The sequence below is a fragment of the Leptonotus elevatus genome, chromosome 18 (genome assembly GCF_054856555.1).
Source record: "Leptonotus elevatus isolate MCC_2025b chromosome 18, RoL_Lele_1.0, whole genome shotgun sequence".
Taxonomy (NCBI): domain Eukaryota; kingdom Metazoa; phylum Chordata; class Actinopteri; order Syngnathiformes; family Syngnathidae; genus Leptonotus; species Leptonotus elevatus.
Window position 1 is genome coordinate 16750390 of NC_141256.1, and position 12682 is coordinate 16763071.

At 43.8% G+C, this 12682-nt stretch overlaps 1 protein-coding gene across 1 annotated transcript in view; it reads right to left on the minus strand.

The window, feature by feature from the left end:
• Positions 1 to 402: 402 nt before the first annotated feature.
• The window catches only part of pinx1 (PIN2 (TERF1) interacting telomerase inhibitor 1), a 30804-nt gene continuing 18524 nt past the window's right edge, over positions 403 to 12682 (minus strand). The window contains exon 8 of the mRNA XM_086061193.1: positions 403 to 2694. Coding sequence (XP_085917319.1) covers positions 2221 to 2694 — 474 coding nt within the window. The 3' untranslated portion in view covers positions 403 to 2220. The remainder of the gene's footprint in view (positions 2695 to 12682) is intronic.

The following is a 12682-nucleotide window of genomic DNA, read 5'->3' on the forward strand; positions in this document are numbered from 1 at the left end:
TCAGCCTTATCCATTTTCTGAGAAATTTGTCAAATTGAGACCAAAGTTGTCATAAAAATAAATAAATGGATCTTAGACAAAAATGAAGCCAGTATTTTGTGAGAAATGAGACCAGAAAAATTGCCAAATGTTTGTTCTCGCATGAGAAATTCATAGAAAATGAAACTGTTGAGACCACAAATCAAACCTTATTTTTGGGTTCCTGAGAAATGTGTAAAAATGAGACCAAAACTAACACAATATTTGTGTTATCAGGGAAATTAGAATGAGACAGAAATCCAAGCAGTAGATTTGTTTTGTCATCATCATGAGACATTCATTTATTTCTTGAAATTGTATTTGAATTAAACCCGAGTTGGGTTTTATATGAGATTATTTTCTTGTGAGAAAGTGGACCCCCCCCCCCCCCAAAAAAAAAAGAACAGCCCTAAATTTTGGTTTCATCTTGAAGAATTCTTGGAAAATGACAGAAAAATGTGAACCTGACGGTAGAAATGAACTTACAAAAAGGCTTAAATCAGTTTTTGCAAGACGTGACAAACAAATGAGGCCGATACTTTTGTTTGTGCGACCTACTTTGTCAGCAAAAACGATTGGAAATGAGATGAAACCTTAAGCGATATTGGATTTCTCACGAGGACAAAATTGAAGGCACGAAATGAAGGCCTCGAATTGCGGAATGAGAAACGGAGCGGAATATTTGTTTGTTTTCAAATAAAAAGCTTGCAGAATGTGTCCCCAAAAAGGGTTCATTTCATTTCCCATTGACTGTTCCTGATTGCAGCGTGTTTTTTTTTTTTTTTTTTGCCACACATCAAAAGTGGCTGCCTGAAAGTTGTGGCTTGGACGTGTGACTTCAAAGTCCGTCCTTGGTGGTTAGCGTCTTCGAGATTATTATAAAAACATTAAAAACATTTAACTAAGGCATTTCCTTGATACCAGAAACGATTGACGAGTGGAGTCTTTGGAAGGTATTTTGCTCTTTCCTCGTTTTGACTCATCGGTGACGGCGGCTGCGGACAAACACGTTTGTCGTGTCGCGCGTGACAAACGATTTCCTCGTTACTGTCACGTCGGTCAATCCCGACGTGCGCTCGGGCGTGCGTGCGTGCGTGCCTGTCAACCGGGCGACACCAAGTTGCCTTGAAATACAAGTTCAGTTCATTCTGCCACCACGGTCATAACTCAAATCAACTCTTCACAGTGAAATGAATGGAAACATCATTAATCTGTTCCAGACATTTAAAAATAATTACAGGTCCAACGATTGATTACAAGTAATTAACTGACATTTGTGATAATCGATGAATCGTTAGACTTGAAATTGTCCTCCTTTGAATTTCAGCCATTGCTAGTAAATATTCTCAAATTTCCCACGTCCTCATAAGACATTTGAAAGCAGTCACAAACATCGGATAATCAACATTTGGCTGATTTTCTGATGCCTGTTACTGACCACCAGGGGGCAGTCGACGGACAAACTGTACACTGACTCATCTTGCGCAGGATAAAGAATATATGCCTGTGAGTAGCGTTTTAATAAATATAATGAATGTGTTGCTGCCTCGTTTAGCGGTTCTTAAAAGGGTAATCGAGGCGCTTCCCATTATGGGTTAGCAATAGCATTAGGATAGCGGAGACAATGCTAAACTAAATGGTCCTTTTAAAAAGACAACATGGGAGGGCATTAAAAAGCTGGGAGCAATGGTTTTGAAAAATTGAATTAAAAACAATATCTGCCGATTGCTGGCAGCTCCAAAAAAAAAAAACCTGCCAAATCACTTGTATCTCAAGGCATCGCTGTTTTTTCAAAATGTTCCTCGTCTGCAGTCAAAAGTCAGCTGGCGCGTTTGTGGTCACGTCTCAAAACCATCCAATCAGTTGATATTTCTCACACGGTGCCGGCCAATTGCGCCACTTTAAGTTTGAGCTCATCTGGATCCGGATTAAATATGCGTTCAAAGTTGCTTCATTATGTTAATAATTGGGACGCGTTGCAAACAAAATCTCATTGAGGATAATCACATGAAGGCATCGTTGGTCAATACAACGACAACAAAGCCGGCGGTTGAAGCCACGCCCCCAATTACGACTCATTCCCAGAATGTTTTGCGGCTTAACCAGTCGAACCGTCATTGAAGTCAACGGCGTCAAAACAGGACCAGTTCTTAAAAAAAAAAAAAAAAAAACGTTTTTAATGGATTTCAATTAGTAAATTGCTCACAAATCTCGCTGCTGCTTCTTCTTCTTGTGTTTTTTGGATTTCTTGCGCACGGCAAGCGTCTCCTCGTCTTCCTCCGCAGATTTCCTTTGGCTCGCCGCCTCCATTTTGTCTTTCTTCTTCTTGGAAGGAAGTTTGGCCTCCTCGCAGTCCTCAGCTGAATTTTCACTCGCGTCGTCCTCTTTTCGGCTTTTCTTCTTTTTTGCCTTCCCGCCGGCTTCGCTCAGCGTTTCCATCTCCTCCGCCATCTTCCTCTTCTTCTTCTTCTTCTTGGTTTTGGGTTCTTCTTCGGCGGTGGCGGCGACGGCGGCCTGACCGCGGGCCGCCTTCAGCCGGGCCATCCTCTGAGCAAAATATTCCTGCATGGTGAGGTTGCTGGTCACCGTCTTGGTGACGGACTCGGCGTCCGCTTGGCGGGACGCGACGGCGGCGCTCGGCGGGTTCGGACTCTCACCGTCACTGCTGCTGTTCTCCTAAAAAAGATGAGACTTTATTTATAAAGCCCTTTCAAACAATCATGGCCGCATACAAAGGACGACCGTTCAGCCAAACCAAAATTTAGGGCCGTGCAATTCATCGAAATTCAATTATAATACTCCACAAGTACTAAATCTGCATAATTGTAAACAAAAATAAATGATTATTCATACTAATTTGGAGTTGTTTAAATGTTTTTATTTTAGAATGATTAATTTAATAAATCTCGTTTGGCTCAAAAGGAACTTGCATAATTATATTGTTTCACAGAAATGTATTAGTCAGAAAAAAATAAATAAAAAATGATTATCCTAATCGTGATTTCAACTACTACCAAATTAATCGTGATTAATATTTTATATTTTTATATATATATATATATCTCAAAAATGCTGCATGAGAGCATTTCAACCTGCTCGTAAACGGATGACATCATGCACTTAACATCAAAACCTGCACTACTCGTTTTGGCATCAATCGTTCTGATTGAATAAACAAAAAAATGGGCGGGGCCACTGACAATTCAAGCACAGTGGAATCTCACACAGACACGAACTGAAAGTCAAAGAAAAAGCGCAATAGTGCTGTCACTATCGAATATTTTTTATATATTTAAAAAAATAATAATCTATCGATTATTCGACTAATCACTTATTTTAATTTTGCATTAAAGTCTACTATAAAAGCATTTTCCCCCTGATTTATGTTTATTAACTAGCAATTGGTGTTTATTTCGTACTTCGTATTCGTATAGTGATAAAAAAAAAAAACAACGGTCCAAAATAAAAGCAGATGTTTGCAAATGTCTTCATTTGATTAAACACAAGATAAAGGACGACAGAAATCAGTCAACAATTGCTGAAATAAATCTGAGGATTTGGACAATAAAAAATAAAAATAAAACAGCTCCAAACAATTACTCAATTATTAAAATAGTTTTCGATTAATTTGATAATTGATTTTGTGTCAATCGATTAATTGTAATAACTTTAAAGCAAAACACAAAAAGATGCTGACTGAGCGTGATGAGGTTCAACTTTTTCATTTTCTTTTTTTTTTTCTAATTGAGGAGCGTCTCCGTTCAAGCCGTCCGGCCGCCTTTTCGCCCGCGGCAGGCCCGGCGGGTCGATTTGTCACCTGCCGCTCGTGACCCATTTGTCTCCATTTTCCTAATGGCCTACTCAATGCATAATGATTTGCGAATACGCCACTTCCTCCTGAGGACGGCGGCAAACAATGCGGCCGCCGAGGCCACTTACACCTCCAGCGGCCTTTTTACCGGCAAATTGAAAAACGAAGGTCGCCTTTTTGCGCCTCGCTCTTCGGCCTTTTTGTCTCTTCACGCTGCCGTTTAGCCCAACTTGGACGCTCAACGCAGATGAGGAGCGACAAGCTAACGGATGCTAACGCAACACGCGCGCATGTTCGAAAGCGGGCCCGAGGGACTGAAAAAGGCCACACGGCAAATGCAGAGGCTGCCTCATAACATGACAACATTTACCGTACAAGGAGGCAATCGAGCAGCTGACACGTTTTCAGAATCAATCTTCAGCTAATCGCAAAACATTTCAAATTCCATCAGTTTTCCTTTATAATTCCTTTTTTTTTTTTTTTTACAATAACATGTTCTATGCAGCCCTGCAAATATGGTATTCCGATGAATATTACATTTGTGGAATATGAGTTATGGAGCAAAATCCAGCCGTTTTTATCCATCTCAGGGGGCGGCCATTTTGCCACTTGCGGTCGACTGAAGATGACATCACAGTGGCTCAGGCAACGACCAATCACACAGCTCGCCTGTTTTCTGAAGCCGAGCTGTGATTGGTTGTTACCCGAGACCCGAACAACTGTGATGTCATCTTCAGTCGACCGCAAGTGGCAAAATGGCCGCCCCCTGAGATGGATAAAAACGGCTGGATTTTGCTTGATAACTCTTATTCCACAAATGTAATATTCACCGGAAGGTCACCTTGAGACTAGTGAGGTCACATATAACATGTTATTGTCAAGAAATGTTGAACATTGACTTCCACTTTAATCAGGACAGTCAAACAAGTATGAAACGAGAACAACGCAGACCACAGCTCCTGATGTCACTCGCTAGGCCACGCCCCTTAAAAATCACACAGTCGACACAAATACTACAGTGTGCACTGGGAAAAATCTGTTCATTTCGTCAAATGCTTTGATGGTGTGCGTATCATTTTCTTTATCAAGAATCTAAAATAATTTTGGTGTATTTTTTGAGCTACAACAAATTCATGTAGAGAAACTTCCAACAATTCAACTCATAAGTCAAGATGTTACTTTGCTTTAGTGGCGAATCATCAGTTGAGTTCATAAAGTGGCCACGAGGGACTTTGACAAAAAGCCTTCAAGCTATAAATCTCAAAGACGCTAAAAGCAACCGCTCGTCAATACGTTTCCATAAGGGACGAACCATTGTTTGATGTGCGGATATATTGATCAAGGAGTGAAAAAAAAAAAAAAAAACATCCGATAGAACAATTGAAGTATTGAACTCAAAAAAAGAAAGCAAAAATTGGCGGTGATGATCGAGTCTTCGGAGTTGCGCCGCTTGAGCAGCGAAAGTTTTCAGAGCCCGAGCAGAGAAAACCTTCCGACTTCTTCGGCCATTAAAAGGAAACTTTCACAAAGTTGGGAGCAAAAAAATCTATACTGGCACAATGGCCGCGGCGGAGAGCGGCGGCGGCGGCGGGGGGGCCACGGGGGGCTTTGGAGCGAGCTGACAGCGCCAAACAAGGTGTTAAGCGGGATTTGGGCAAAGATGGCTGGGGGCCACTTTACAAGTGCCCGTGAAATTGAGAGAGAGCGCCAGCAGGCGCCGGCGGGGCCCATCAGGCGCCACAAAAGCTGAGAAACGTCTCCACCGCGTCAAAAGCGGGGGGGGAGGGGGGCTCCATCAGGAAAATGCTGCGCCGGCCGTTGCAGCGACACGACGCGACACGTGCCGTCAGCATGAGCGGCGGATTGTTGACGGCAACAAGTTACTCGGGAAACGCGTCGCTATGGCGCCGTTTCTCAACCGCTTTCCTCTAACCTGTCATTAGCATTAGCCGTCGCGCTCTCGCTAGCAACAAAAACAACAACAAAAGATCCCCCGTGAAACGTGAGTACGACACCAGCGGGTCCGTTTGCCCTCTCAGGAAGGAGCTTCGAATGGTAAATAAGTTCTTACTCTCAATTGGAGCCCAAATTTCGGCAGGCACGAATTCGGACTTTGAGAAAAAAGAAGGAGAAAAAAAAAGATAGAATGATGTACTACACTGCAAAATATCATAACACTTTTTTTATAATAAACTAAAGAAAAAATTCTAATTATTCAGACATTTATCTAAAATGTCTGAATAATTAGAATTCTAATTATTATTATTATCTAATTATCTAAAAAATTCTAATTATTCAGACATTTATCAAAAATGTCTGAATAATTAGAATTTTTCTACCCAGGGGTTGTATAAAATAATAAAGTAAAATAATAAGTTAAAAAAATACATAGTGATTTATAGTGACTCAATATGCTTCACGTATAACAAGTACAAAATCAGTTCATGTTCAAAAGATTTAAAATCAAAAGAAAATAAATTAAAAAATATCTTCTTAAAATGACTAAAGAACAAGATTGTGGAAAACATGATTTTAAAACTACTTTGGGAAAAAAGCAGTGTTTTTTTTAAACCTGCATTTACACTGTATTGTTGTTTTGAATCTTGATTCGTTCATATTCACTCTGATAATAAAGCAAATCGTATCATACACAAGTACGAGAAATAAAAATAAAAAAATGCCTTTTTCGGGTGATTTATCGGCTTTTCCTTGCTTTCTTGATGTGCGTTTCACATTGCTCGGCAAAGAGAGCGCCTGCCGGCATTCGACGTCACTACGCACTGAATGCGTAAACAATGGCGGCGCACTTTCCGAATAATGTTTATACAAAATGTATTCAACTGGAAATGATTTTTGAAAAGTGAATCTCATACTTGGAAACACCCAAATTAATAATATAGAGCAAACTTGTCGTTCCAGCCGAAGTTCCTTTTAAAGAGTGCGAGGGAGGAGAACGGTTTCTCACTCGCGCCCATTTTCACCTAAACGGCAGTTGGGTGTGAAGCGACTTGAGCAAAAATGATTGGCAGCTCGGTCCACATTTGGATTGTAAAGGTTGTGGAAGGCACCGAAGTCAAGCCGCCGTCCTTCTCCTCCTCCTCCTTCCCGGCCGGCCGCGAACCCCAGGAAAAGGATGCGTTGATCGCACCGCGTGCAGCCCCGAGATAAGGCTCCTTCGGCAGAGGAGCGGCCTGGCCGGCTATCGGCCCTTCCTGCGCCAGGTGGGGGCGGCGGGGGGGGGAAGACACGCGCGGAGGGCCCCGCCGAGGCTCCGTGAGAAAAGGCGAGCGGCCGGGCGGGAGGGAGGGCGGGAGGGCGGGAATGGCGTTCAGCAGGCCGCCTCCGACAAGACACGCCACTTTTATCTCTCGCAGCTAATGAAGGCCACCGTAAGCCAGCCGGCGTGCATGCGTGCCAACGCCATTCGAGGAGGCGGCGGCGGCGGCGAGCAGGCGGGCCAGCCGAGGGAAGGCTCGGCCACCGCTGGAGCCTTTACTGGCCCGTCAAGTCAAACATTTCGCAACACCATCGCAAAGGACGACATGTTAAACATTATTAACTCATTCGCCGCCTCCGACGTTTACATTCCAACCGACCATCAATACATTCCTCAAGTACGTGAAAGCGGAGAAGGATCTCACGACGCGTTTCATCGTTTTAAATCGGTTTTGCATCCTCACCGGTGGAAAGTGAGATTGTGAGGAAGTCGGAGTACTTGGAGAAAACCCACACAAGCACAAGAAGAACACAAACTCAACAAAGCTGAGATTCAAACCCAGAACTTGAGAACTGCGAGACAAGACGCAGTGACCACTCACTACGTGACAACCGGTGGTCTCGATGTCAATTAAGACCCGATGAAGTCGCAGTCGGCCGTTTATTTACTGGAGTGAGAGGAAAAATGCTTTTTTCGCAATACTTCCTGTTTTTTTCCCTTTTCGATAATTTGCAGCCAATTATTGCTCGGGCGGGTAATTGCGGCGGGATGCCCTCATTGTCCTGCCACAATAATAAATTTGGCGATACTCGGGGTCTATGGATCAGGCCCTGATTAGCCAGCTGTCGCTCCCTGATGAGCTCCAGGGTCCGGCAGAACCATCCTTCACCGGCTTCACGTGGGCGGACAGAAAGAAAAAACAAAAACAAAACAGGCGGTAAATAAGACAACCTTTCACCGCGTCGCCATCAATAACGTCACCGAATTGTCACTCGGCGCTAAAACTAAAAATAAAATTTCCCTCCACTTGCGACATTCTGCACACAAAGTACACGGAACGTACGTGGAAGGTTTCCCGCAAAGCCCGGTTGCGTTTTCCAGCAAAATAAACGACTTCCGAAACCGAGAGCGTTTATCATCGGCTAAACAAATGAAGACCGCATTATGCATGCGGCGTGAGCGCCTCGTTTTCTCCTCGCCGCCGCAAAACGCCCACCGCGAGCCCGCGGAGGGACGGCCCACAGACGACGGGCGCGCTCGGCCGTGATTTATTCAAGTGGGTGATTAAAAGCGGGGGTCTGGGAATCTTTTGGCCAGTTAGCTTCAGCGCACGCTAATTAGCCTGGCCCCGGATTAACGAAGACACACAAACCTTGTTGTGTTTTTCCTTTTGCTTCTTTTTTTTTCTTCCCGCCACCGCCGCTAATCTGTAAGTGTCAGCGAGCTGGCACGTTGGTCTGCCCGGGGGGGGGGGGGGGGGGGGGGGGGCAGGAAGGTAAGCGCTAAACGTGCGGCGCAGGAACGACTGGGGCGCTGGCGAGCGGCCTTTGGCGGGGTGTTGATATGTTGTGGCGCTACGAGTGATTGGGGGGGGGGGGGGGGTGTTGCGGGGGGGACGCTGGACAAAAGGTTAAGCCTTCAATTAGATGTTATCTGAGAGTGGTTGACTTTAAGCATGACGCCCTGCTGCAAGCATCGAACCGTGGAACTGCCGCGGTGCGTTTAACCACGCAAAAAAACCTTCAACGTGGGAGGAGCAATGACGTTCTTCCGCATAAATAATATCAACATCTTGTCATTGACCTCAATTTTTCATGACACACTTTTGAATAAAAAAAAAGAAATACACAATGAACTTAAATATTTTGTTTTTATAAAAGAGAATCTAAAGGAATAAAGTTCTTTCATAGTCTAACTACTATAAATTGGGACAACAAAAATAGAGTATGCGTGCCTTTAAGAGGCGTGGACGAGTGAGTGATTTTTTTTATTTTTTTTCTCTCCAAGTGATTCAAGTTCAGTCATAAGTCAAATTTGAGCTTGCAACACAACCCCCCCCCCCCCCCAAAAAAAAATCTGACACACACTTTTGACTGAAAGTGATGACGCAATTCGTTTGTGGCTTGAGAGGACTGTCTAACGTTTGACAAAAGTTATGTTCTCTTCAACTACGAAACGCTCGTATTGCATTTACCGTAAAATATTCAAAATCTTACTAGAATGAGTGCAAAGTGAAAAACATGCCTTAAAAAGTTCCCAAATAGCTTTTTGGTAGTGGGAGACTTCAAAAGCAAACTCAACTATTAAAAAGTAGCTGACATTTCCAGCAAAAAAAAGGATTTTGTATTTCAAGCAAAATCAGCAAATGATCACAGAGTATGCCCCGTTGAGCCCCCCCCCCAAATATGGCGTCATATTCCAAAAGTTGGTAACAGCGGGGGGTGGCATCCCCCCCGGCGTGCGATAATTCATGTGGATGAGGTGTGGGCGGCGAACCCTCGCAACAGGTGCCCCCCGACGGGCCTTCGCTCTCGGCCCTTTGTGACCCAGCAGACGTGGGAGTGGGAGAGGCCATAGCGTGGGAGGGGGGGAGGGGGGGGGGGGGTCGCGTTGACCCCGAGAGGGCCGGTCGGCGCGCCGACCGTCTGACTCCATGAGGTCCAGACAAGGCCTGTGCCAAATCATCTTTGAATCACTTGAAGAGGAGAGGGAACCCGAAAAAAAAAAAACCTCATTAACAGGTCTTTGTAACTATCTGGTTACTTAGTACAGTTAGCGTTTTCTTACTTGGTTGCTAAGTAAACTCAGGAATGCGTCTTTGGAACAATCTGGGCTGGTTGCTTGGTTTTGTTCCATGAGGGTAAAATGAAATCATTTTACAGCTTTTTTTTTATCGCGTGAAGGCTGAGGCATTCACACATTATTCTACATCATTAACTTTATTATATTTCATTCCTTGCACTTTTTTTTTATACTTTTTTGTATTTTTTGACCAATTCTCACCATCCCAACCTTCCGGGCTTTAGTTCCAAAAATTCAGAGTTTTCCCAAAATTAAGCATTTCTCACCCAAACACTCTACATTCATTCCCAATGGCACATTCAACATGACACATTTCCATCATTCCAATTTGAAATTCAAAACATTCAACTCTTTCAATTTAGCTTGGGAACAAATTTCAATATTTCAAAAATTTACACATTAATTATTATTTTTTTAATTCACAGCAATTTTCACCCCAAAAAAGTAATAAGTTCACATATTCTACATGAGGCACTTCTTCCCCCCCCCCACACACACATTCATTCACTGATTCAAATTTCAACACACTCCAAAAAAAAAAAAAAAAAATCATGCTATTCAAGACCATTATTCTTCTCATTTTAAAAATTCACATTTTCCCCAAAATGCAAAATTTTTAACCAAAATTCCACCATTAATTCCCAATAGTACATTCAACTTAACAGATTCAAATGGCTCCGAACAAAAACTCAAAACTCCCACGTACTAAAAATTCTAAATTTTCACCATCAAAATACGCACTTTTTTTTTCTTTTCTGATGATTGATTCAAAGTGTTCCAACTTAAAACAGTTCAGCTCCTTGTGTGTCAGCGTACCCATCGAGGTGTCCAAAACGGCCAAAATATTATGTACGCCCCAGTTCCTAGTTTCCTTCCCTTCCCCTTGTTATTTTTCTCATCCCGCGGTTTTTCATCCTTCGACTACTTCTCCATTACAAGTGATTCAAACCATTCCAATTTCGATGTTCAGCTCTTTCCAGGTCATTGTACAATATATGATTCCATGTCCTTCAATATAGATATCATTCCATAATTTTTCATTCGTCCTCACAACCTTTACACGCAATTTCTCTAGAAAACGCATTCATACGTTTTTAGTGATTGATTACGCCGAAGTCGACAAAAAAATGGCATCATATCCTTTTTTCCTTAACATGAGCATTAAACACAAATCAAATGTAAACAAGGAATTCCGATTCTCCATTGTGACATGGCAACTATTTGAAGAAAAAGGTCCTATTCGTCAAGTCTGAGCTGGTATGAGAAATGCCAGAAATCAAAGACACAGGTACGAGCGCGCAGTTGGGTAAATAAAACAGTGGCTTGTTTCCACCTTTCAAGTGAGCCGGCGCTTTTAAAAAATGACTAACTTTTGCTGATGTATGAATCGGCGGGGAGTCTATTTATCAGCAGGCCCCCAGCGCTCGCCCGGGGTCCCTCAAGTCGCCAGCCGCCGTGCTCCCCTTTGACTGATTAATTAGCCAATCAGAGGACATTTTTCACTGGGCGGCAGAGTGGTTTATTTCAGCTAACGCCGGACCTTCCAGCCGGGGGCCCGCCGGGGGCCCGCCGGAGCCTCGTCGGCTTTTTCCGCCGGCCTGAGCGGGAGCGGCCAAGAGGTGGCGAGGAGATAAATCATAGAGCCGGGCCGCAGCCTCCGAGCGCCTCCTCTAACGAAACCCCCCCGAGGAGGTCGAGGTGGGCCGGCGGAGGGACGCGGGACGGCCGGGGGGCGCTGCTCGCCCGCCGATAAGCGCGGGGGGGGGAGACTGCCAGAGCGCCTTCATTTCAAAAGTGGCCGCCACCTTTTTGATACCGCGCCGGCTTGTCGTTTGTCACGCGGTGAGTAATTGTGTTGGGGGGGGGGGCAAGAGGAGGCGGGAGGGGGAGGTCTGAGTGCGTGGGACGGGTGATGGATGGCGCAGCGGCGAGGATGGACAGACGCTTCCCCGCCGACTCCAAGTGATGTCATACATTTGCCACATGAAGGAAAGTGGAAGTCATCCACAAGGATGGGAAAGTACAGATACGACACTTGCTATCTGTATTGGGCCAATACTGGCCTCGTTTGAGAGGTATCGGGTACTCGCGGAGGCCGCTTGATACCAGCAACTGATACTTAAGGTTTGTGGAATAAGAATTGAACAGATCAATTCCTCACTTTTCATCCATTTCAGCGTTCCGCCATGTTAGGCAATATCACTTTCTGTTATCAACTAAAATGAACGTCATAACTGCTCTCATGTTGCACGTGTCACGAAAAAACGCCAAAAAAAGGTTAAGCGATAACTAGCATAACTAGCCGTTGATGACATGATGGTTTAAAAAATAATAATAATTTTTTATGTGTACCCCATTACTATTTCATACATACTGTTTTCTATAAATCTCATGCTTTGACTGTATAGTTTTTCACACATGTGGATGAAAATGTTTAACAAATACAAATGCGGTAGTATTAGTTTTTGTTCAAATTCAGTGCAATTGGTATTTGGAACATGACAACTTACAGGCCATTTTGTTCATTGCAAATTACAACACGTGACGAGTCCCCACAAATACATATATTTATACCACATTTATTTATTACAGCTAAATTGCATTATAGTGACTCCTCTTACACATTGCATGTCAAATAAAGCATGAGCAACAATGTTTGTACATCGATTTAAGGACTTTTAATGCGTTGTAATGACCTGCAGAAAGCCTGTATAAAAAGGCAGATTTTTGAAGGATCTCAGGTGTACCTAATGTTGCGGCTAGCCCAGTCCGTCTTTCCTTTGATGAACAGAGCCGCGCGTGCGCGTGTGTGCGCGCGCGCGTGTGTGCGTTTT